Source organism: Laccaria bicolor, genomic scaffold (assembly GCF_000143565.1).
Source record: "Laccaria bicolor S238N-H82 LACBIscaffold_23 genomic scaffold, whole genome shotgun sequence".
NCBI lineage: Eukaryota > Fungi > Basidiomycota > Agaricomycetes > Agaricales > Hydnangiaceae > Laccaria > Laccaria bicolor.
The window spans coordinates 146,187-167,318 of record NW_001889894.1 but is presented as its reverse complement, the minus strand read 5'-3'; the positions used below and the strand labels follow the sequence as shown (position 1 = coordinate 167,318).

Genomic DNA, 21,132 nt, shown 5'->3' with positions numbered 1-21,132 from the left:
ATGAGCAGGTAAGTATCTTTCCCGTAATGTGTTCATTCTTCGGAAAGATAAACATACATCCCAAATTTTAATCGCCCGACAGCCCCGGATAAGATCGGTATAAAACCCCCTTTCATCTTCTGCCACGGTACTCTTCTCTAACATATACTATCCCTCAGTACGTCCCTTGACATCCCACCCTGATTCTCCACTCATGGCCAAACTTCAACCAGTAAAACACAACCATGAAACTCTTCTCAATCGCTATCTGTCTCATCGCCACCCTCTACACCGCAGCTCCTGCAACAGCCATCAAGGAAGTCTGCAGCAATGCCTGCGACTCGCCAATTCCGTTCTGCATCCAGGGATACACTGCGACGCGTTTCAACGTTAATACTCCCAACCAATGCTGGCGATACTGCCAGGCTATTCCGGATGATTTGGGTGTGACGGGACATACTTCTTTTTATCGACAACCAAAACGCTAATTTGGCTGTACTTTTAATCAACAGATGTCTAGATCTGAGGGAATAGTCTTTCGTGTCCTTCTGTCCCCAATCGACGCTTTTTGAATCTACATCATGAATGAACGAACGTTCATCGAAAATTCACAAAAATAAAAACTCCGACTGCTGTTGAATGTAGGCGCTCACTGATGGCCCGCCGGCGTCTTCACATCGCGCCTCAAGCTGTCCTTGCGTTGGTGTCTAAGTACCGGTACAATCCCCGTCTAAATTCTGAAAGACTGCATTCAATGACCCCGTCGCTTAGGATTTGAAAACCCAAATCCTCGCTGGCAGTCGTCACGACCATCGATGATAAAAACCGACGTCTTCAGATTCTTAATGAAGGCATTCATTACTGTTGAATCGCTCACAATTCTTAAAGCTGTCCTGAGCTTCTCCCGAACCTTCCGCCGATCATAAGTTGTCTCGTTTATTTGATGCTTGATCAACAATTATTTCTGCTGCACCAGTTGTCCGATCTACATGAAATGCACTGGGGGTCAAAAAGCAAGCATTCGTCGAGTATCATTACAACGAAACACGGCTTATCTATGTCTCAACAGGAATGACTCACTACTTTACCCTACCCAGGCACTCGAATACATCTGCACTGCCTTCACCGCGCTCGTACGAAGAATTCCACCAACGTCTTCGCCATGCCCATAATCCGAACCCATTCGCATCCAAACGGAGGTGGCGACTGCCGTTTTTGTTGTGCCTAGCTGGGGGGTTGGCGCCGTGCACTGCTGCTGTGAGTGCGGTCGTCATTGATTCTCAAACGTCATACTAACCCAGGATCAGATAAAACTTGCTTTTTCCTTTGCAGATTCAGGGGATCAAGGACGAGAAGGGTAACAAAGACAGAACGTCCCTCGCTTCAACAAGAGCGACTGGGGTCGAAGACGCGCCGTTGCACTGGGTGCGTTTTTTCTCCCAAACCCCCATATTGGTCTCATTATTTGGATCTGACTACGTCAAGAAAGGCCACTTCTGTAGATACTGTAGTCTACATGTATGTAGTAGCCAAACATAATAATAATTGAGCGAGCGCAGTTAAATCGGCGTCACTTGGGAGTGCTTGGGAGCAACTTGGCCGAATTTGCGCCAAATCATATCTGGCCTCTTTTTTCAGACGAGATGATGGAACATCATCAAAAAATACCGAGATCTCAAGCTTGAGAAGAGTCCAACAATGAAGTTGGGGCGCGTAAAAAATTGAAGGCGTTGAAGTAGCCGGAATGTGTGCGGATGACGTCAATCGTTCGAGAGGGATAGCCGGAATACATCCCAATGATGTCATTCTTCCCGAACGTGCACATTTGGACGTGTTTGCCTCAGATAGCCGGAAGACTCCCACTGTCACAGGCCATCAGAGTTTCAACGTACTTGGTTCTGACTTCTAACTGCTCCACGCTGCCCAAGTGCTCGATCGTCCACGTCGACCCGGACAAGCGGTCATTGATCTTGGTGAAGAAGATGAATCTGCACAAGGGATTGTCGATCTTGGTGCCGGAGAAGTGAGAACGACTGCAGGAGGAGGGGGCGCGGAACTCGCATATACTCCGGCGCGTAAGGCGGATTTGATCTCGCGGGCGAGGTGGGATTTGTTGGGCAATAAGTCAGTCTTCGATTTCTTCTTCTTCGAACGATTTACTCAACCCTACATCTCCCTACAGGCGTCTCCTCATCCTATCCTACATCCCATCCGGCCTTCGGTGCTGGACCGTACGGACCTAGGCGCCGTCACTGAAGTTCTCAACCTCAACTTTTCAGGCGTGCAGTGGAAGGAGTTGGGGTTTGACGTGGGGAGGGTGGTTTATGCCGCTTGGCTTTCGTCAGCTGCGAGGGATAAGTCCGATTCTTTCAGGGAGGACAGGCCATTTCTTGGGATTATGTACGTCATTTCGTCTTCGTACCTTTCATGGGCTGATGTGAATGGTTTGGAAACAGCACAGGACACCGAGTCGACGACCTTTGTCATCTATTCGCTCAGTAGACATTCAAATATTCACGTTCCGCACCCTCCCTTTCAAATGACCCCACACATCCACCTTGCGGGTTCACGGGAAAGACATGCACCGCCCTATTCCATGTCCCAATCGCCAACCACCGCTTATCCTGAGCCGAATCTACACCTTCAACCACCGCCAACGTCCTGCCACGACGCAAATCGTACAAATGTCACACAGACCCACTCTGCTCCAAATCTGAAGAACCCGGTTGCGGTTGCGAAGCCACGTTTCATGAGCCTCTCCCCCACCACCAAAAAGAACCTCAGGAGCCTGGCATAGCTGAAACACCTCGATAAGATGCCCGTCCCTCAGAATAACAGCCAACGAACCCATTCTTCCAGAACCTCAAAACCGCGATAGGCTGACTTCGCGAACTCCGAAACTCAAGCACAACCCGCGGATTTCTCCATTGTCACAAGCGAAGCCAAATCAACCACTCACGTAAGTTACAAGTGGTAGTTACCATACTACTTATTATATAAATTTTGAACGCTTGCGTTGTTCGAACACGAGTCATCTCGGTTTCACCTCGGTCGTTGAGTTAAAAAGTTCTTTGTCTGCTACAGAATAAGCTGTATGGGTACGAATCTCAATCTGTATAGGTCTCATCCTGGCGGCAAAGATCAGCATGAAGACTAAAACGTCAGGGTGAAAATTCCAGGTCACGGGCAATGCCGAGTACGGCACCGTCCGATCCTCCGACCAAGTATCCAGGATCTGCTCTCGGTTTGTAACTGAATAAAATTGGTTTGTGCACGGCGACATTATAACATCCAAAATAATGTTTCCCAGTTTCAAAATATGTATATGAGTTATTGTGGCTTTTAAATTGCGCGGACAACCTCGGTTTCGCTGAAGGTTATTGATCCGTAACACGTGACCTGGTCACACACTCTTCTCCTCGCCTTTGCTACTTTGCGTAAAAAACCAATAAAAAACCGGTTGGATTCACTTGCTTAATAGTACAAGTAGTAAAGCCCTTTGCAATATGACAATTGAACCTAAGTAAAATTCATTCTCTCGCTTTTGTCCAGTTGTTTAGGTAAGCCACACTTCGGTCTGTTACACCTACGCATCATCCACTTCAGCCATTATCTGGTCTTCGTCGGCAAGGGAATCCGTTTCAGCCGTTTCCGAAGTGGACTTCGATGATGCAGTAGAAGTGGCCTTCTCTTTTCCTTTGGCGATCGGACGTTGAATGGGGTTTTTCCCAACTGCAGCTTTCTCGGTTAGTCTGGTGGCTGGGGTCGATTTAACAGGCGGTTTGCTTGTGTTAATCGAGTTTGTAGCGTGGTTCGGCTTCCGCGTCAGATTCAACTACTATCAGGATGCTGTGCACATTTAGTTGGTAGACCTTTATTTTTTTAACGTTGTCAACGCCGTCGTCATTGTAACAATCACATACCCTTCTTTCCTGTAGTTCTATTTGCGTTCACCCAGCAATTACAGGGTTTCCTTACACTCCACCATCACCGCTATCATCTCGAAAAATATTTCTGACGCGAGTCTCTTATGTATTACAACTATTAAATTTTTTATACACCACTTATTGAGGCAGCCGCGATGCAAGCTACTCGGAGTCAATAATTTTGCCACATTTCGACTCCCATGATTCTAATTTCAGGATCTCGCTTGAAACACCTTGGTAAGGCTGACAATCCTACGTGTAAGAGTCCCCTTCAGGACCCCGCCAAGCCTGTACCTCAGAATTTCCAGAACTTTTGTCAGTGGAAGATACTAGCGTGCCACAGCACGCATATACGTACCACTCCCTAACTTCCTCCATTCGCAGTGTATTGTTTTTGTCCAAGCGCAACTCACATATCTACTCCTAAATGTATTATTTAACGCTTCTCCACAGCAAATGGGCACAGTGGAGCACGCAGACGTACGTATATTTAGAGAAAGAATGATAGCCCCCTCCTTCCAGATCCATCGCACTGATACCTGTAAGTTCTGTTAGTGAAAGATTATGGCGGGCGCATTGTTTCCCGTATTTTGTACCATTCCTCACATTCCTCCATTCGCAGCATGCCAGACGTGGACAAGAATATCTCACATTCTTTGCCTAAATTCTGAATAGCATCAACGATTCGCGTTGACAGAGCATAGGGACGTACATTCTGAACAATGTGTAAGGATATGCTCCTCCTCCCTCGATTCTTCATCGCGCTTAAACCGCACAGATGGATATTCCATCTTGACGTGTCAGAGTCCTATACGGGTAGTATTCCCGATGTCCTGAGCTTGTGAGTTCATCAGTTTTGGTGCAAGAAATTTGTGAGCGGGTGTTCGTGCTTACTGTTTGAACTCTCCAATAATACGGTTTCGTGGTTCTGTGATAAAGAAAGGTTTAAAACTTGTTTATTCATGTGGTAAAATCATAATACACTTACCTGTGAAGGAAGTACCAAAGCGCGTAGATTCATTCGGGTGTGGACGACCGCCGAATGTGTATTCCTTCTCCTCTCATTTTGGACATTCAACTATCAGAAAAAATATTCAACAAGGGTCTGACGGTTGTACATACTTTGATTTGGAATGACCTAATTTGAATTTTTCTTGAAGCGTTCCGCGTCTTTCGCGCACGGGAGCCATTCCTGCGTAGTGCATAATTCTGCCTTTGTACGTTTTCGTCTTTCACAGATGAATTTCGACGGCACTGGCTAAGATGAGCGGGATAGGCGTTGCGCTGAGGGTGGTCGTGAATATAGAAATTGGTTCTGCAAAAGGTATATCAGTCGTTCACTTCCCCTCGAGCACACAATATTTACTTACCTGATCCAAGCTCGTTCATCGCATCTTCCACGTAACGATCGCCTTGGGCCGTCGATGAGACTCTAAAAGGTTCGTTAGCGTCGTTCCGCGTTTGAATCACTTACCTACTATTTTCTTATACCGTCGACATCATTTAAAATGGCGTGATGATCTGCAGAATGTAAGTCAACAATTTCAGATTGAAGCCAACCTTGAGCTTGTGAATTTGTGGATGGACGTTGAGGCTATGGGAAACCGTGCGTAAAAGTTGGTGCGTAACGTGTATAACCTCCACCTACTTTTATTAAGTCCTAAGTTGGCGACCGAGTTAATATCTAATGAATGTAGGTATCTACAGTGGATTAAACAGTGTTAAGAAATCATCAAGAACGGCCTACCTTGTAATACTTACCTCAGTCCAAACCTGCACTTGCTCGAAAAGGACCCTCCGCCAAACCACCAATAATAGAATTGGCAACGTTACCAATGCCAGATTGAAGGGGTAGAAGTGACTTGGGGAGGCAGCCAGCAGCGCCCTATCGACAAGAAATTGATCAAATGGCCTGCAATGGCGTGACTTTGATCGTTCTACATTATTGGTGATTAGAGCGAACGGAAGGAGAGCGAGGGAAGGGACGAACCTCAGGCGCGTTCTTGCCCGTGTTGTCAGGCTCGCGGGACTCAACAAAGGCGCCTACACAATCTGGGTCGATGGGGATGAATGTAAGACCTATCTGGTCCATAGGGTTATTGACGAGCTGTTTGGCTGAGTGAGGACAAACGGCCAATTCAAAAAGATGACTGACGTAGGGTTGTCGGTTTGGCGGCGTGAAAGAGTGGTTGATGTCGTGTAGCCCTTCGAGGCTGGGAATGTGGGTATTGACTTCAATGATAATCTTTTCCGCACTCTGCACTATTTCCGGGGTGGCACCCACGGATGCACCTAACAACCAGTCAGAATTTGACTCTAAGGAGACCCTTAGGAAGTGAGGAGACACACCGGGAACGATGCTCCCATCTTCTGTGATCGCCGTCGCCTCCACGATTGCCCAGTCGAGTGGTTTCTTCGGATCGCCATGCTTCTTTCTGAGACTGTAATAACCGTAGGTCAAGTCCTGAGGGAACACTGTTTGTCATGTTAGAGTCAGTAGACCGATTCAGTGGTGAAGAAGACCCACTGGAAAGATGCTTGTCGGCGAATTCAATCCGACTGGCGTTGATGCCCCTTGCGACCTCCTTTCCGACTTGATGTGGGTATCGACGACCAATCCTGAAAAGTGTACAATCAGTGGGGCTCAAGAGTTTGGAATACGGTCGCATGACATGTCCAGGGATGCCCAGCGGTTTTCAACCTCAGGCCCGACAGAAGCGCCTACGAAGAGGTTGAACTTTTTCTTGGAGTTTTCTTGCATCTTGTTCTCCGAGTCTTCCGCCAAGTCAGCCATTGCCTGACAATCATAAGCTTTATAGTCGAAAGATGGGTGAAACATACCGTCGGGACAAGTTTGGGATATCCAACGCCAGTGAACCCAGACCATCCAATCTATAGAGCTCGTTTAGGCGAGGGAGTTGATGTAATTCATAAGTACATACATAGTCATCGTTCTGTCAAAGTGTGCAATGAGATGGTGTCCAAAGAAGTCGGAAAAATAAGGATCACCTTGAAAAGCGGAGCCAAATCCCTCGGATTCGCGAGTTTGCTCAGATGAGCTGGTCGACGAACACGTTCTCGGAGAGCTGCTGACGCGATAGCGGGTGCATTGCGAAGAAGGGCATGGTGGGAATTGCGTGAGGCATTCCCCACTGCGTCTATAAATAAGGTAATGAATGACGCAATGGAGTTGTAGAGCGGCCAGCTCGAGTTTCTAAGGATCTTCCGACCGGCCCTACCCCACTCCTCGAACTTCCTCCGACACCTACAAGCTGGAGCGGGCATCGGACGTGGGCTGGGAGTGCTTTTCAGCGCCATTGTTTGAGGCTCTCAGGGACAGTGGGAAAATCTTGTCACGGTGTGATTGTATTGCGGCCTTTAGACTTGAGCGTTATTCTACTGTTCTCCGAGCTCTCGAGATCTAATGCCAGCGACAACCTGCAGAGTACCAACAGTTACATAGCCCAACCTCATCTTCTTCCCCGACGTTTCAATCTTCTCCCTCGGGACTCGTCTCGCTCCACGCATACCAGCTACATTCGACGACAACACGCCGGACAGACCAACGTGAGGTGGTGACGACCATTTAGCAAGGGTTGGCGAGCGAGGGCAATGGCTTGGTTTCAGGCGATGGTGATTGACTGGTAGGCGACGGACGACACATCTACGGCTGCTTGGATATTTGGTAAGTCTTCTACGACTTTACAGAATTTGTGGCCGCTCACGTACCCTACTTCAAAAGTCACAGCGACCCCCTAGAGTTCAAATGAAGGTAAGCAGACGAAATGACGCTTATGAGAGAAAAACGACTTACGTCCGCGAGTAGGACGTCCCAAAGAACAGTACTCCGAGGTTACGACCACAAGCCAGATCTCCGCCGTGATGGTGAGGCAGTGCGAGAACGTGGGCGTTGGGACGACGATTGGTTGGAAGCAAATGGGAAGCAGGACGGGAAGCTTTGTTTTGGCTTCAATACAGGTAAGTTGACGCAGTGACTGTGCGTGAAACATTTCACGTACGTTGGTAGCCAGAACCTTCCCAACTTTTGGGTTCACGGTCGCACATTCTCCCCGGGCGATACTACTACCTCACCGATGCTTTCAAGTGGCGCGGACGAAAGGATTTATGGAGTCAACGAGGACAGTTGCCATGTTGTGGTGGTCGGAGAGACCGATAGCGCCTTTGACATTGCGTAAGTCGTTGGCAACTGAACTTTATCATAACTAAAATACCTCTTATTGTAGAACTCACATGCTTCGTTGATACTCCTGAATGGTTGTGGGCAAAGGGATTGACAGTGGGCGCTTGCGGTCGCAGGGTAGAGGCATACATTGACGAAGAATCCATTCTCCCCAACTAGAAACGTCAAGTAAGTTTTCTTCCTTGATCTACGGGTTAAACGACGACACTGACCTGATATCGAGATCATCCAATAAAGCCTAGAGTGCAAAAAAGGAGTCAAATGAAGGTAAGCCGACGAAATGGCACTGATGAGAGAACGACTTACGTTCGTGAGTAGCACGACGACAAGCGAGATCTCCGCCGTCACGAATGACAACATAAGCGAAAACTCCTACTGCAGGACGGTGAGGTAGTGCGAGAACGTGGGTGTTGGGGCGACGATGGGTTGGAAGCGGCTGGGAGGGGAAGCTGTCTGCTATCACATTCAGTAAGCGGTCTATAGCACCATTCCACTATTCAAAGTCACTAACCTTTTGTGCAACAAAGCCGCCGAGCTTTCGCTTCAAGGCTGGTAAGTCGACGCAGTGACCGTCCGTGAAGGATTTGACATACCTTCGTAGCCAGAACCTCCCCAACTGTTGGGTTCACAGTCGCACGTTCTCCCCGGCCAATATGACTTCACTGGGAGAGATTTGCCATGCATGCGACACATCAAGTTCTGAGCAGTAGCTGGAAACAAGACTCAGATTGTGGAAAGTCCTTGAAATTCGATACTTATATGAGTGTAGAGAAAGAATTTCACGTAAACGGAAGACTCACAGTTGAAGCTGTCGAAAGTTGCGGGTGTCTGTACTCTTGGTGTGAACATCCTACGCATTGGCCTCCCGAAGTTTGGTCACCATCGAGAATGAATGATAAAAGACTTAGCTATCTGGGTAAAGCGTAAGAGAATCAACCAGCTCCTTCTACAGCGGACATAGTTCAGCGCCATTGTTCAGCGCATCGGGCCACTTGACACTGGTACATGCCACGATATTAGCGGCGGTGTGAATCCCTGGATTGTGACGTAGCATGCTGTACAAGAAGCGTAGCTGGAGACAGTGGTTCACGTGCAATATCCAGTGAAGGGGGTAGAGGTAATTTGTCGTCAGAAGGGATTCGTCGCTGGCTATGCGAGCGCAAGCGCTCATCTGGAGCATGTGTCCGGACACCGGCAACCATCAGCCGGAGCTAATTTTAGAATGACAGCGTGCGCAATGACAGGATCACCCCCTCAGAAGCCAATTACATACCACCAGACAAAAAATTGGCCTCTGAGGCCCCCTAGTGCTTGAGAAGCGCCAGGCCCAAGGTGCTGTGATGACTAGGTGATGACGTAAGTTCGTCTTCGTTTCCACCGACCTGCGCCTAAGTTACGACTACTAGCAACGTCAGTAATCCATTGCTCCTCCCGAGACTCAGAGGAATACGAAACGAATGAACGATCCCGCGATATGCAACGACCAGATTGCGTTCGGGGCCATTCAAAGTGGACGTTCCGCCTCTTGGCCTCTTTTTTTTCATGGACTAGCGACATCATAATGATGGGGTGTTAAAGACAAATGTAAAATTTCCGTTGATTTTTCACGAGTTTGGTTTGAGATGTTGGAAGAGCTGGCCTGATGAGTCGGACGGTCCTGGCGAAGAAAGGAATGAGAGTTGCATTGTATAATTGGTAGAGAAGAAGGTACATTCTGTTTTTTATATTCGGTCGTCGAGTATGGCCCACAGATTTATATAGTTTAGCTGTAGTTAGCAAGTTTCTGTTAGTTTCTGAGGTTTCTGTAGCTTGTCATTTTGAGAGGTTTCCAGGAAAGATGACATAGGTTGCCAAGTTTCCCAGTTTCACGGTTTTTGCTCGTTTCCGTGGGTTGCCCAGGTGTAGAAACCCGTGGAAACTCAAATGCTTAAATACTGATGATCGCAACAGTGAGTGGTGTGCTCTGTAGCACAATTGTAATTGTGTGTCGGGAACCGGTTGTTCCTTATTGGGACCGCTCCGGAATATAATCTATCTATCTATCTAATATCTAGAGACGGTGTCTCGGGGTTTCAGACTTCATATGATAGACAGATGCTAAGCGAATAAGACCTGTTGAAAGGAGTTTAATTCTCTAATTGAGCAGGCTTCGCATTGCGGAGGTAATCGGAGATGTCCTTCATTCTTTGGTCAGAATCTCGAGTACCCAATACCACGGGAGGTGGAAATTCGAGCTCATCCCAAAGTTGGGTATCCATGACATCGCCCTCGGCTCTGGGCACATCAGCCCGAGTAACAATACGGTACGTCCAATAATCACCACTAGCAGCGATTACCACCGTGCGAAGGGCATGTTCGTACATCTTGAAAAGATGGTAACACTGGAACCCGAGATCTTGGATAGCCCACCCCAAACGTATGTCAAGCTTTCTTTCGAAGTCTGCTGGACTCAGATCACGTCCAGGAAAAGATTTGATCTCGACGACGAGGGGGCAGCACTCGTGGATTATTCGGTAACCTGCCCGACGCTCGTATCTGTGCCTGCGACGTGGGATGGAAGAGATCTCTAATTTCTCGGCTAGAATGTGGAGAGCGACGAAGTCGGGAACGATTTGAGGAGCTGATCCATCAGGAATGGTACGCAGCGATTCAGCAAATGATATGTCAGGATCTTGTTCGATGTCCGGGAGGCTCGAGATATCTGGTTCCTCATGCATGATGGGGACGGGACTCTCATCTGAATCCCTAAATAAATCCAACTCGTCGTTGCTGCGCAAACACAACCGTGACCTGGCACTCCCAGAGCTGCTAGGGACCCCCAAGGGAATAGCTGCCCTAGCCGACTTCATACGGGACTCAGGTGCCTTTACGTTCACAGGGGAGAAATACATACCCAAGGAGCTCCCATCCTTCCTCGACGAGCCAGAACCCCCCGACATAGATTCAGAGGACGATGAGTCCGACACCGAACCATAGCACGCCCGCGCTACCCATACCCACAGACAAGCCCATGCGAGCGCAACAGCGCACGCCCTTTCCCTAGCGTCGTATAGACGCAACAGCCCAAGACCTCCGATCACACGGCCCTTCACACCAAATCTTTACATTTTCTGAACCTTACAGCTACACAACGGACGTTAACACCCACATAAGTGGTGGCACACCAGACCTAATTACAGCTAAGGGGAGCCTTACGTTCCCCGTGCGTCTTAGTACTAGACTACTTGTTGCACGTAAATCTCGAGAAAACAAAAAAAAAAAAAAAAAAAAAAAAAAACTCGTCGTTGCTGTCACAGGACGGACAAGAAGAGACACCCAACACACCTAGGCACATGACGATGTGTCGTTGATCTCCCATCAAATTTGATATTTTTGACACTCCGAAGTACATGCCGAATAGCTGCCGTTAGTGTTAGGGCTTAGTGTTAGGGTTTGGTTAGGGTTAGTGTTTTTTCGCGCGGTAGCGCGCTCTTACTTCGGTCTCCCCGCGCGGTAGCGCGTTCTCGGTAGGGTTAGGAGGTTAGGGTAAGGTTAGGAGGTTAGGGTTAATGGTTAGGTTTAGGGATATATTCTCTCCGCGCGGTAGCGCGTTCTCGGTTAGATTAGAAGGTTAGGTGAGTGGTTAGGGGGATTAAAACTCCGGCTGCCCAAATCGGGAATGTGTCGTTGTTGCTACGTGTGTATGTGTCGTCTCTTGTATATCCTCTTGCTGTCATCAGGGTTGTCCTCTCTCGAGTCGTCGCCACACTCATCCTGATCGCCACCTTCACTGACAGCATCTTCATCAAGTTCCTCTATGGATTCAATCTCTGGTTCCTCTTCGGGCAGCGTGTACCATAATGCATACTGTGGAACGATGATGATATTGTTGAAGGACTCTTCCAGTTTCAGAAGGGATATGGTCCAGAGACCATACCAGGGATTCTCCATGTTACGTGGATTATAACGAAAGGAGCTGCAGACAGATTTCATCAATCGGCCTTTAAGGCTAAGAGAGGAGGACCTAGGAGGCATCGAGCTTTCTCGATTGTGTGTGGAAACGATAGATGATCACTCGGGGTTCGGTTACAACTACAATCACACCAACTTCCAGTGGCGTCATAAAGGTCGTGAGAACCAGTGGCGGTCCTGTGACCTGTGACTTACAATGGGATTTCAACCATAATGTCACATCAAACGCTGCAGTTCCTTTGAACACGAACCACCAGGTTTCTTCCAATTTCTTGCGTAATATCTACATTGTGCTCATTTCATTAATGTTTGTGTTTGCAGTCTTTGGAATGGCGAACTCCACTACCACTTCAATAGTCTTGCCTGCTCCTGATTCCTCCATCCAACAACGACAAGTCGTGCCTAAGAGACATGTCCTGCGACGTATGATTTATGGGTTTACTTTTTCCCACAAAGAGCTTGTAGAGTGGGGACAGCAGCACTTTGGCGACACGGACGATAAAGAAGTTTTGCGGCAATATGTCAGGAGGTCGATGGGACCCCTATTCACCCGCTGTTATCGCCTATGGCGACGGACGACGAGGCACATCGTCACATATCATAGCGGTCCTCGTCGGCACGAGGAGGATTGGTGTCTTACCCTTGCGGATAATATCTCTCGCGATACTGCAATGCCCCCTGCCAAAGAGGTCATCGACAAAATCAAGGAAGCCCTAGAGATTACACGAGACCCCGAGTGGCATCGGTTCTACGGGGATTGAATAATGTTTTTATTCAAATGCGGTACGTTGAGCTCATCTTGGTGGTGTCGCTTTTCTACTTTCCTAACCAACGTTTTAGATCCTGAATGTGGCGGGGAACTTGTCATCAGGGTTGCGGTTTACCTCTGCGTGTAGTTATCCAATTTATGCGTTATATTCACCAACGTCTCTCCTGGGCGTCATTTGAAAATGGGAGTGATTATCATGAGGTACTTAGCAACAACTACGGTTACCATCTAGAATTGCACTGAGAGATGATAACCTTCAACGCACTCAGCTTCCGCCTCACGCTCGTCGTTCCGCAGCTCTGGAACTGCCTCGCTATATTCATGGACACGGACAACCACCATCGCAGTATGACGCACCCAGCTCTCCTCTTCTCTTCTTTGGAACTAACAATGTTATGGACGGCCTGCGTATAAGCGAGTTATCACCCCTTTTCGAGTTATCACCCCTTTTCACCTGCGCCGCAAGGGGTATGCACAATTTATCCCTCCCTCCAGTACGGGATTAGGCACCTATGGCAACTTGCATAAAATCAAGCCTTTCTTGTGGACGTTCCTCCATCAGGAAATTGATGAAGTTCAGAAGTTCCAAGTACTGTACCACTACATTGCAGTGTGTAAAACGTACGCGCAGCCACAGGGAGACATTCGCTGAAGACGCAGGGATTCGTACCAACTATTCGTTTGCGACGCTATTTATCAACATCCTAACCCTACTCAACTTCTGTTTTCTCGTCGATCGTCACCTTGTGTTTCGATGGTTCATGACGCTCTGGAGAGACTGTTGGGCCGGTAAAACATGCGATTCGGGCTCAATATTTGCGTGCCTACTCGCACGTTCCCTCCCCAACATACTTCAGCCCAGATCCCCTCTTCATAACCACTGTTCCCAATACTGGGTTCTCTTGTCGTGATGTCTCTATTAGAGTGTATGCGCGCCATTCGTGACGCCTACATTAACGAATGCAGGGATCGACGTAATCTTTTTGACGAATGCGGCCGACAGCTCGACCAACCGTCTAATGTAGGTGCTGGGGCGAGCTGCCCGCGGCCGAGGCTAAGACGCGGGGTGTGGCGTCGTGGCGTCGCAGGCATGAGGGGCAACGACGACGAGGACGCAGACGAGAGTGGCGACAGTGAGCAGGAGGATAGTAGTGGAGAGGAGTCGGATACTGAGAGTGGGGAAACCGAAGACTCAGAAGATGACGAGGATGAAGATGATACAGAAGGTATGTTCTCTTTCACCTCATTTGTGCACAGAGCCAGTAACTGACTCTGAAGGGAGTGCAGAGGGCAATCGCCAAAGAGGTAGTACGATTCCTAATCAACCTGGTAATAAGCTCCCGGCATATCTTCCAAGACTTTCACACTCATTCGGCGTTTGCATAAGGATCCTCCTCCCGCCCTCGTCATTCTCCTCATATTCACCTCCCACAAAATCCCTCCCCCCATCCGAGAATGGCTGGGCATCAACAGAGGTCTTACGAGCGGTGGATCCCACCGCAAGAAAACATGCGTCAAACAAATAGGGCTCAGGTCACTTCCAAGGCAGCCGACCGTCGGTATGATATCTGGCTGCCAACCAACACGGCATCTCGCTAGATTGAGAAGGGGAAACCACCCACGACTTGATTCAAGGCGCTTTTCCTTCTTTAATGCATTAGCCCACCAACTCTCTGTGCTTGACCGCAATCCAAACTAGCGGTGGCACTTAGTCCATGTACTACTGCCATGAACCGTCTTCTTTGCAAACCAGGCCGCTGTTTCGAATATCGACGTCGCCTTTGTAATGGATCTACAATTCGGCAGACGGACGCTTTCCCGAGTCCTGTCTTCTTTTGCAACCCTCCCTTCTACTCTTGTAACATCTACTCGCTACTGCTCCTCCCCCGTCACTAGTTAACGCCTGAGTTGTAGTGTACAACAAGTAGGCATCATTGCCAACGAGACATACAGTACATAAGCTAGAAACAAATGTCCGTCAAGGATCAGATTATCCGATCTACAGGGAATGTCATGTACAGGTAGTTGGAAGTCCAAACACATCGCAAGCTCCACCCGCTCCTCAAAGAACAGCATCAACACCGTCCACCATACCGCGCCCTACACCACCGTCGACATGCCACTGACCACAACCACAACACCCATCACCACCACCCCTACAAATCCACCCCCAACCAACGTGCTTGCACCATCACCGTTCTTCTTCGTCCCACCCCCACTCGACGTGGTCCCAGTCGATCTACTTCCAGATGCATTAGCAGACGCAGCCGGCTAGGGCTGGCTATTCACGAAGACGCGACGCTAGTAGCGGAGACGGAGGTGGACGCATGAGAGTTGACGGTTCCGTTGCCTGCGAAATTGCATCACGGTTTTGGGACTCGTATTTGGAAATGACGTGGCAGAGTTTGACGGCTGCGAAGAGGGGCGGTTAGAGGGAAAGCCGATGAAATCAGGCGATGAAACTTACCCGAATCACACCTCGAGACAAGACCGTACGTGCCCACAGCACCATCCGCGGCAATATCAGAGCACGTTCCACTCGAGCAGCCCACAAGCGGTATTGATCAACTGCCCAGCAACAATCGTATAACCACTAACGACAGGGGTGAACGGACAACTCAAGGCACTCTGCAAGCACTGGCAAGCCGCCAAATTGGGGGTGGCAGGTAAAGTAGTCGATCCCAAGAACCTGTTTTGCGTTGGGCACGCGGGAAAGGCATCCACAACCGAAGCTTGAGTAGGAGAGTTGTGAGCTGCAGCAGCGCCGTATTGAGTAGCGAGGTCCGTGGAGGTCGAGATGGTCTTGTTGTCAGATGATTATGCCGAATTGACCTCCTGCGCTGGCTGCTGGAAAAATAGGAGAAGGCGATGCCCCAACCAGACGGGAAACATGTCGTATGACAAGAAGGCGCCTGCTCTGACGAGGGGCGGGCATCGGAGGGAGGGACAGAGCCATACTCAGAAAAGTAGGCTGCGACGTTGTACCCAGCGAAGTTGTTTTCGGTGTCGGTGTAGGAGTCTGCGAAGGTGGAATTGCCGCACCACTCGCTGTGACGTGTCAATGGAGAGCGGAGGATGGGGAAGAGGTGGAATACTAGATAGTTATTGAGGTTGAAGAGGTCGATCGCGGTTGACCCAGAGTTGGTGTTTGAGGGACTACCCTGGAAGTTGTCCGCGCCGTCAATGGCTGCGTAGCCGATGAGAAAGTTGGACTTTTTGGCGGTGCTGATGGGGGAGAATGTGAGAGGGACGCGAAGGAAAAGAATGTAATAAATTACAGGTATACCTTGATGTCTCGAGCAGCGCTTTTACGAAAGGAGCGACGTTGGTGTTGGATGAACTGTTGATGACCTCGTTTCCGACGTGGCATGCCAGGACGTTGTCGTACTCGCTGAAGGCGTCGATGGTAGCGATGTATTGATCCAAAAGGGTTGTAGACCACGCAGGCGAACTGCGATCGATTGAGCCATTCAAGGAAAGGGTGAGGTTGATGCTGGCGTGCTTTGTCAGGTAAGGGGAGGGTATGACGGACGGCACGAACGTACATAGTATAGACGCCTGTACCACTGAAGGCTTTCAAGCACAAATCGTAGTTCTCAATCGAATAGACACTGTACACACGAACGGTGTTCACGCCCAGTTGTTGTAGGTATGGAAGATCACGAGCGCATCCGGATGCATCCGCGAGAGGGTCGATTTAAATCGAAGGTTCGCCACACGAGTTGTTGGCAGAGGTATCAGTGACAATGCCTATAAGAAGTGAGCACCGAGCGAGAGGGCGATGAAGAGGAAGTTACCTTGTTGTTGGTACAACACATCCTTGCAATAAAACCTCGCAGTATAGAGCTACCGACCTGTGCGATAGACTTGTGAAATGGCGTGTACGTTGTACGCCAAGAGGGCGGCGAGGACGAGGGAAACGAGGGCAGGAACCCCAAACGACTTCATGCTGAGAAAAAGAGCGTGAATTTGGTGCAAGCAAGCTTTGGATTGGAAACAAAACGTACGCTTCTTTGTTTTGGATCGTGGTCTATAGTGTTAGACGATTCGACCTCGAAGGTGATCATCTTCGACGTCGAGTTGGTCGGGGCTCATGAGCGCCCTCGCTCGGAATTCGATGGAAAATTCATATTTCACTCTGTTGGGAATGTTAGGATTTCATAAGACAAACGAGGGAGGCGAACATACCATGATTTACCCAAATCAAGAGAATGTCGCAGATTGTCCGTCCCATCCCCGTTATTCACCACCGCCAGGTTGCTCCCCTTATCGCCAAACTCCTACTCTGGTCGGGCCATCCGCCACGTAACGCCGGCGTCTGTGCTAATAGATGTGTTGCTTTCCTTGGATAGTAAGAAAATCCCGCCTATCGACCCAACGCCCATGGCAAAACCAGGTGCTGGTGACGAGAAGAAGCGGCCATAGCTGTGTCGGGTCGTGACGAAGTGGAGGTGGAGTGAGGAAAGGTCGGTATCACTACTATCAGCGGCGTTCCATGTGATGGGTTTGCCCTCGTCGTGGAGCAAAGCAAGGTCCATTTCTGCGTGTAAATGATTAGACGAGGAACGGGCGACAGAATTAGAGCAATGTACCATCGTCACACTCGCCCCACCGACATCCTTCGCCTTTGTAACAACATTATCCGCCAATAACGCCCTTTGAGTTCTTCAAGCTCAATGTTGACTTTGCGGTCTTGCTTGAAGAAATCGGTGCTGGAGAAGAGGCAGCTGGAGGAGAGGGCGTGGGGCTTGTCGAAAGCTTGTCGATGAGGTCGGAGTGGGCTTCATCTTGGCTTCATCTTTGCTCAGGTGAATCGACAACGCGTGGGTAAGGCGGCAGTAACTCGGCCCGGAAGTCGCGTGACTTGTTTACGTTCCTTCTGAATCTCAATTCCTTCTCCAAGTCAACGTTCCTTGCCTCATCCAAGTAATGCTCATCATATAACCAATGTTTTCGAAAGTATTAGGTGATTTTTATATTACTCAATTCAATATACTACTTTCTTCTACGAATCAAGGACTTTTATGCTACCAACTTCAACCCAACGGCGACGGACGATGATGAAAACTTTCAACCTTCGGGGTTTCAGTTTGTGGTCCACTGACCACTCAAGCCTTCTATGAGTCCTTGCGAGCCCTCCGATTTATAGATGCATCGAGAATGCCCTGGAACTTTCGAGCCGCAGCTCTGAACAAGTTTCTGTTTGGGGTTAGCATCCTGGATATGGCAGAACGTGCGTGTACTTCCCTAGTCGTGCCTCCGCAGTAGCTGATGGCTTCGGATATGCACATTACGATTATAGATTGGCTGACTTATGAAGGGACACACTCGCATCACTCTTTTTTGGAACGACGAACGGATCAAAATTCGTGAGTGCTTCCCCGTTTTTCACCATGTTGTGTCGTTTCTACCCGCAACCCTTAGCCAACATTTACCATCGTGCGATACACATTGTGTTTCACACTGCCAAGAATTGGCGTGCATATGACTACTGGTAGTTTTCTTTCTGTACGCAGTCGAGTTGCGGCTGGAAGTTTACGCAGTGAGTCGGTATGAAATGAATGTCCAGTTGTTTACTCAATCCAACCCCTTTCTCTCGTTTTGCTCTCTTTCAATCTCGAAAAGGGCTATTGATCGTTTCCTCAAACTCATTGCTTTAGCAATGTGTGCTATTTACCTCGCGAATGCCGGTCCTATTCCCGTACCAACTACCTCGTGTTCCGACGGGGTATGTAAATTGAAAGATATCGCTAAAAGTTACTTACAATTGCGTTTAGCGCCCAACCGCCTTTTCTTCTAGCACGCCCGTGAATGGCTCAACACCAAATCAACTTCTATCAGGACAACCTCCCGCAAAAAACGTCACGGTACGTAAACTTCGACTTGATTCAAATTTTTAATCTCTTACACCTTCTTTCAGCGTTCCTCTTCATTCTCTTTCACCCCTCCCGTCAATGATCCAGCTTCGACCAACCTTCCGCAGAAGTTTCCAGCGGAAAAACACGCCGCCTCAGGGTAGTCGAGAGCCAAAGTACTCGCCAGCGCAGAACATCTGTTCCAGTGACTGTCACAGCGTAGGGTGATGCCGTTCCCAAATCTCTCGATGGTTCATCGCGACCTGCCGACGTATGGCCCTACTACGGCCCATCTTCTGTCGCAGCTCCCGTTCTTGAGGACGGTGCAACTCCAACTTTTCTTCCACAAGGCGGTTCTGCGCGAAACCCTCCAACAGGTCCACTAGCAGGAACTCCCCCTCAACTTGAAGGCACTCCTGCACCTCAGGATCCCACACTGGCATCGGTCTCCCCGTCACTCCCGCCAGCCAACGGTCCGACAAAAACCATCTCCCAATGGCCCAGCTTCAAACGCGCCACAAAATCCTGCGCTCAAGGTTTCTGGAACGCCTATCACCCCTTATCCTCCGTCACTCAGCTCATCGCCGACCGACCGACCTGGAACCTCACCAAATGACCTTCCGCAAAATGTCCCCGCACCAAACTACTTCGCAGGATCTAGTCTTCCCTCCGCACCTCCTTCTGGCCCTATTTCTGGATCCATAGAGCTTCAGACGCCAGATGACGCACCACACAGTGGTTCTGCAACAAAACATCCTGCGGGCCCTGATGCACATCAAGATGTGAGTAGAAATATCCGATCTCGCGACGTTAATGTCCTTATTTCTATTCCAGCACCCTCCCTCCCCACCCTGGCAATCTCGATACGGTGCCTCAGTACCAACGCATCCGTCGCTCCCCCGCCCAACGCTTCTGCCTCTTCAATTTCCCCCGCCATTGGCCCACCGCCCACCGACGGCTCACAACCTCTACCTTCTCTCACCTCTCTTGCCTCCGCTGATGCCTCCAACTGGGCTTCTACAAGGGGACCCTGCTCCCAACCACGGAGAACCGAGCAGCCCTCCTGCGTCCTCCGTCCCGTCCTTCAACGGCTCAACGCTACCCGCGCCATCTGGCTTCAGACTAACCCCACCCCAAGGTCCTCCACTTCCACAATCTGTACCCGTCGACGGCTCAGGGTCAACAGATCTGCCTTACGTTGTTCAACCAGTGTCCGTTCCCCCCTCTTCTTCTTCCCTCCCTCCCGTTAACGACCCAACCCCAACTGGACTTTCACAACCCATCCCTGCTCCCAACTCTCCCGTACCAACTAATTCCGCAGTCCCCACTGGCGTCCCCATGCCCAACATTAGCAGCGCACCTGTCAAAGGTCTCGCAACATCTGGTGTCCCACCTGTTTCCGCCCCAGACCCTCCCGCGGCGTCTATCCTCCCTTCTATACCATCCGTCGATGGAACGCCCAAACTTTCTGGTGTTCCTGATGTTGATGTGCGTATCTGACGCGATTTTTAGTGCTCTTCTACTGTCCACCCCGATGGCTCAGCGCCCACCGTCACTCCCACGTCTGTCTCCCTCGTTTTTTGGCTCATGTTCACTTGCTTAAACGTTCCTTTTATAGGCCAGGATCATATTAAAGATGACGAATGTCATATTCGGTGCTTAGGATTTCATATCCATTGACATTCCATTCTATTTTGGACATTTTCGACTTCGTTCCTATCTGAATCGGACTTTTTTGTTCAGCACTTTATGATTGAGTTGGGTCTTGGACTTTCTATAACGTAAAATATAGCGCGATTCTAATACAATTTTCGTCCAAATCTCTATCCTAGTACGGATTCCAATTTGGCTTGCTGAAATTGAACGTGAATGTCTAAAAATGCGGTCTTTATGTAAGTCAAACCTATGTTCACCTATTTTTTCAGTGATACGTGCCCATCTTTTCGTATAGCTTCCAACATAAGGTGCTGAAATTCTTCACATGCGTTTTCATCGATCAGATATCCGAAGCTTTATTCACAGCATATCATTCAGTAGCTACACCATATTGTCGAGCAATTGTCGAGGCGGTCTTCTCATCACAACTGATCTTCATGCAGGGAGGGGAATTTAGCTTCATCAGAAGCTTCGCGAATTGTACCGCATTGCACGCGATGACTCGAGCTCTTAATCTACGCTCGGACAAGTTGAACATCGTAAACCAAGTCGTTTTGGAGGGTTTGCATTGGGGTCGGTTATTGCTGGAGCGTCTAACGCTGTATGTTCCTTTCAGTAATTTCCCCATGGATCGCATTGCGGAGACCGTCGAAAGATGTCTTCTTCAACTTCTCAATTCTTAAATTCCTTTTGCTACCGGAACGAAGCAGGTAGTGGCTCCAGTGGTAAAAGTTCGGAGATTTAAAGAGTTCGACCATACTTACACATGCAATCATAGGGGAAAAAAATCCTGGT

At 49.1% G+C, this 21,132-nt stretch overlaps 10 protein-coding genes across 10 annotated transcripts; 5 read left to right on the top strand and 5 right to left on the bottom strand.

The window, feature by feature from the left end:
* Nucleotides 1-224: 224 nt before the first annotated feature.
* On the top strand, nucleotides 225-551 carry LACBIDRAFT_303115 (uncharacterized protein; the record flags this gene model as incomplete). Its single annotated transcript, XM_001883948.1, has 2 exons — nucleotides 225-425; nucleotides 492-551. 2 exons carry the CDS (start codon nucleotides 225-227, stop codon nucleotides 549-551), a joined length of 261 nt encoding a protein of 86 aa, XP_001883983.1.
* A 499-nt stretch (nucleotides 552-1,050) lies between these two features.
* Nucleotides 1,051-3,136, top strand: LACBIDRAFT_329714 (uncharacterized protein; the record flags this gene model as incomplete). Its single annotated transcript, XM_001883947.1, has 6 exons — nucleotides 1,051-1,236; nucleotides 1,312-1,404; nucleotides 1,491-1,497; nucleotides 1,908-2,657; nucleotides 2,839-2,938; nucleotides 3,100-3,136. 6 exons carry the CDS (start codon nucleotides 1,051-1,053, stop codon nucleotides 3,134-3,136), a joined length of 1,173 nt encoding a protein of 390 aa, XP_001883982.1.
* An 871-nt stretch (nucleotides 3,137-4,007) lies between these two features.
* On the bottom strand, nucleotides 4,008-5,107 carry LACBIDRAFT_303112 (uncharacterized protein). The gene is made up of 7 exons (XM_001883838.1): nucleotides 5,044-5,107; nucleotides 4,894-4,983; nucleotides 4,800-4,833; nucleotides 4,618-4,743; nucleotides 4,390-4,565; nucleotides 4,264-4,328; nucleotides 4,008-4,215 (listed from the first exon to the last, which is right to left on the bottom strand). The coding sequence occupies exons 4-7, from the start codon at nucleotides 4,663-4,665 to the stop codon at nucleotides 4,118-4,120; spliced, it is 387 nt and encodes a 128-aa protein (XP_001883873.1). The 5' UTR covers nucleotides 4,666-4,743; nucleotides 4,800-4,833; nucleotides 4,894-4,983; nucleotides 5,044-5,107; the 3' UTR covers nucleotides 4,008-4,117.
* A 2,421-nt stretch (nucleotides 5,108-7,528) lies between these two features.
* Nucleotides 7,529-8,964, bottom strand: LACBIDRAFT_329712 (uncharacterized protein; the record flags this gene model as incomplete). Its single annotated transcript, XM_001883837.1, has 7 exons — nucleotides 7,529-7,635; nucleotides 7,720-7,872; nucleotides 8,157-8,261; nucleotides 8,413-8,542; nucleotides 8,618-8,655; nucleotides 8,700-8,816; nucleotides 8,907-8,964. 7 exons carry the CDS (start codon nucleotides 8,962-8,964, stop codon nucleotides 7,529-7,531), a joined length of 708 nt encoding a protein of 235 aa, XP_001883872.1.
* Nucleotides 8,965-10,232: 1,268 nt separating this feature from the next.
* Nucleotides 10,233-12,036, bottom strand: LACBIDRAFT_329711 (uncharacterized protein; the record flags this gene model as incomplete). The annotated part of the gene is made up of 4 exons (XM_001883836.1): nucleotides 10,233-11,192; nucleotides 11,228-11,229; nucleotides 11,431-11,506; nucleotides 11,881-12,036. The coding sequence occupies 4 exons, from the start codon at nucleotides 12,034-12,036 to the stop codon at nucleotides 10,233-10,235; spliced, it is 1,194 nt and encodes a 397-aa protein (XP_001883871.1).
* Nucleotides 12,037-12,362: 326 nt separating this feature from the next.
* LACBIDRAFT_329710 (uncharacterized protein) lies at nucleotides 12,363-14,096 on the top strand (the record flags this gene model as incomplete). Its single annotated transcript, XM_001883946.1, has 4 exons — nucleotides 12,363-12,802; nucleotides 13,096-13,218; nucleotides 13,322-13,436; nucleotides 13,752-14,096. The coding sequence occupies 4 exons, from the start codon at nucleotides 12,363-12,365 to the stop codon at nucleotides 14,094-14,096; spliced, it is 1,023 nt and encodes a 340-aa protein (XP_001883981.1).
* A 1,253-nt stretch (nucleotides 14,097-15,349) lies between these two features.
* On the bottom strand, nucleotides 15,350-16,893 carry LACBIDRAFT_303104 (glycoside hydrolase family 72 protein; the record flags this gene model as incomplete). Its single annotated transcript, XM_001883835.1, has 6 exons — nucleotides 15,350-15,515; nucleotides 15,587-16,051; nucleotides 16,113-16,319; nucleotides 16,372-16,437; nucleotides 16,624-16,775; nucleotides 16,834-16,893. 6 exons carry the CDS (start codon nucleotides 16,891-16,893, stop codon nucleotides 15,350-15,352), a joined length of 1,116 nt encoding a protein of 371 aa, XP_001883870.1.
* A 213-nt stretch (nucleotides 16,894-17,106) lies between these two features.
* Nucleotides 17,107-17,364, bottom strand: LACBIDRAFT_303103 (uncharacterized protein; the record flags this gene model as incomplete). The annotated part of the gene is made up of 1 exon (XM_001883834.1): nucleotides 17,107-17,364. One exon carries the CDS (start codon nucleotides 17,362-17,364, stop codon nucleotides 17,107-17,109), a length of 258 nt encoding a protein of 85 aa, XP_001883869.1.
* A 946-nt stretch (nucleotides 17,365-18,310) lies between these two features.
* Nucleotides 18,311-18,845, top strand: LACBIDRAFT_303102 (uncharacterized protein; the record flags this gene model as incomplete). Its single annotated transcript, XM_001883945.1, has 4 exons — nucleotides 18,311-18,368; nucleotides 18,487-18,554; nucleotides 18,604-18,693; nucleotides 18,747-18,845. 4 exons carry the CDS (start codon nucleotides 18,311-18,313, stop codon nucleotides 18,843-18,845), a joined length of 315 nt encoding a protein of 104 aa, XP_001883980.1.
* Nucleotides 18,846-19,680: 835 nt separating this feature from the next.
* LACBIDRAFT_303101 (uncharacterized protein) lies at nucleotides 19,681-20,361 on the top strand (the record flags this gene model as incomplete). The annotated part of the gene is made up of 3 exons (XM_001883944.1): nucleotides 19,681-20,169; nucleotides 20,225-20,243; nucleotides 20,300-20,361. 3 exons carry the CDS (start codon nucleotides 19,681-19,683, stop codon nucleotides 20,359-20,361), a joined length of 570 nt encoding a protein of 189 aa, XP_001883979.1.
* Nucleotides 20,362-21,132: the final 771 nt, after the last annotated feature.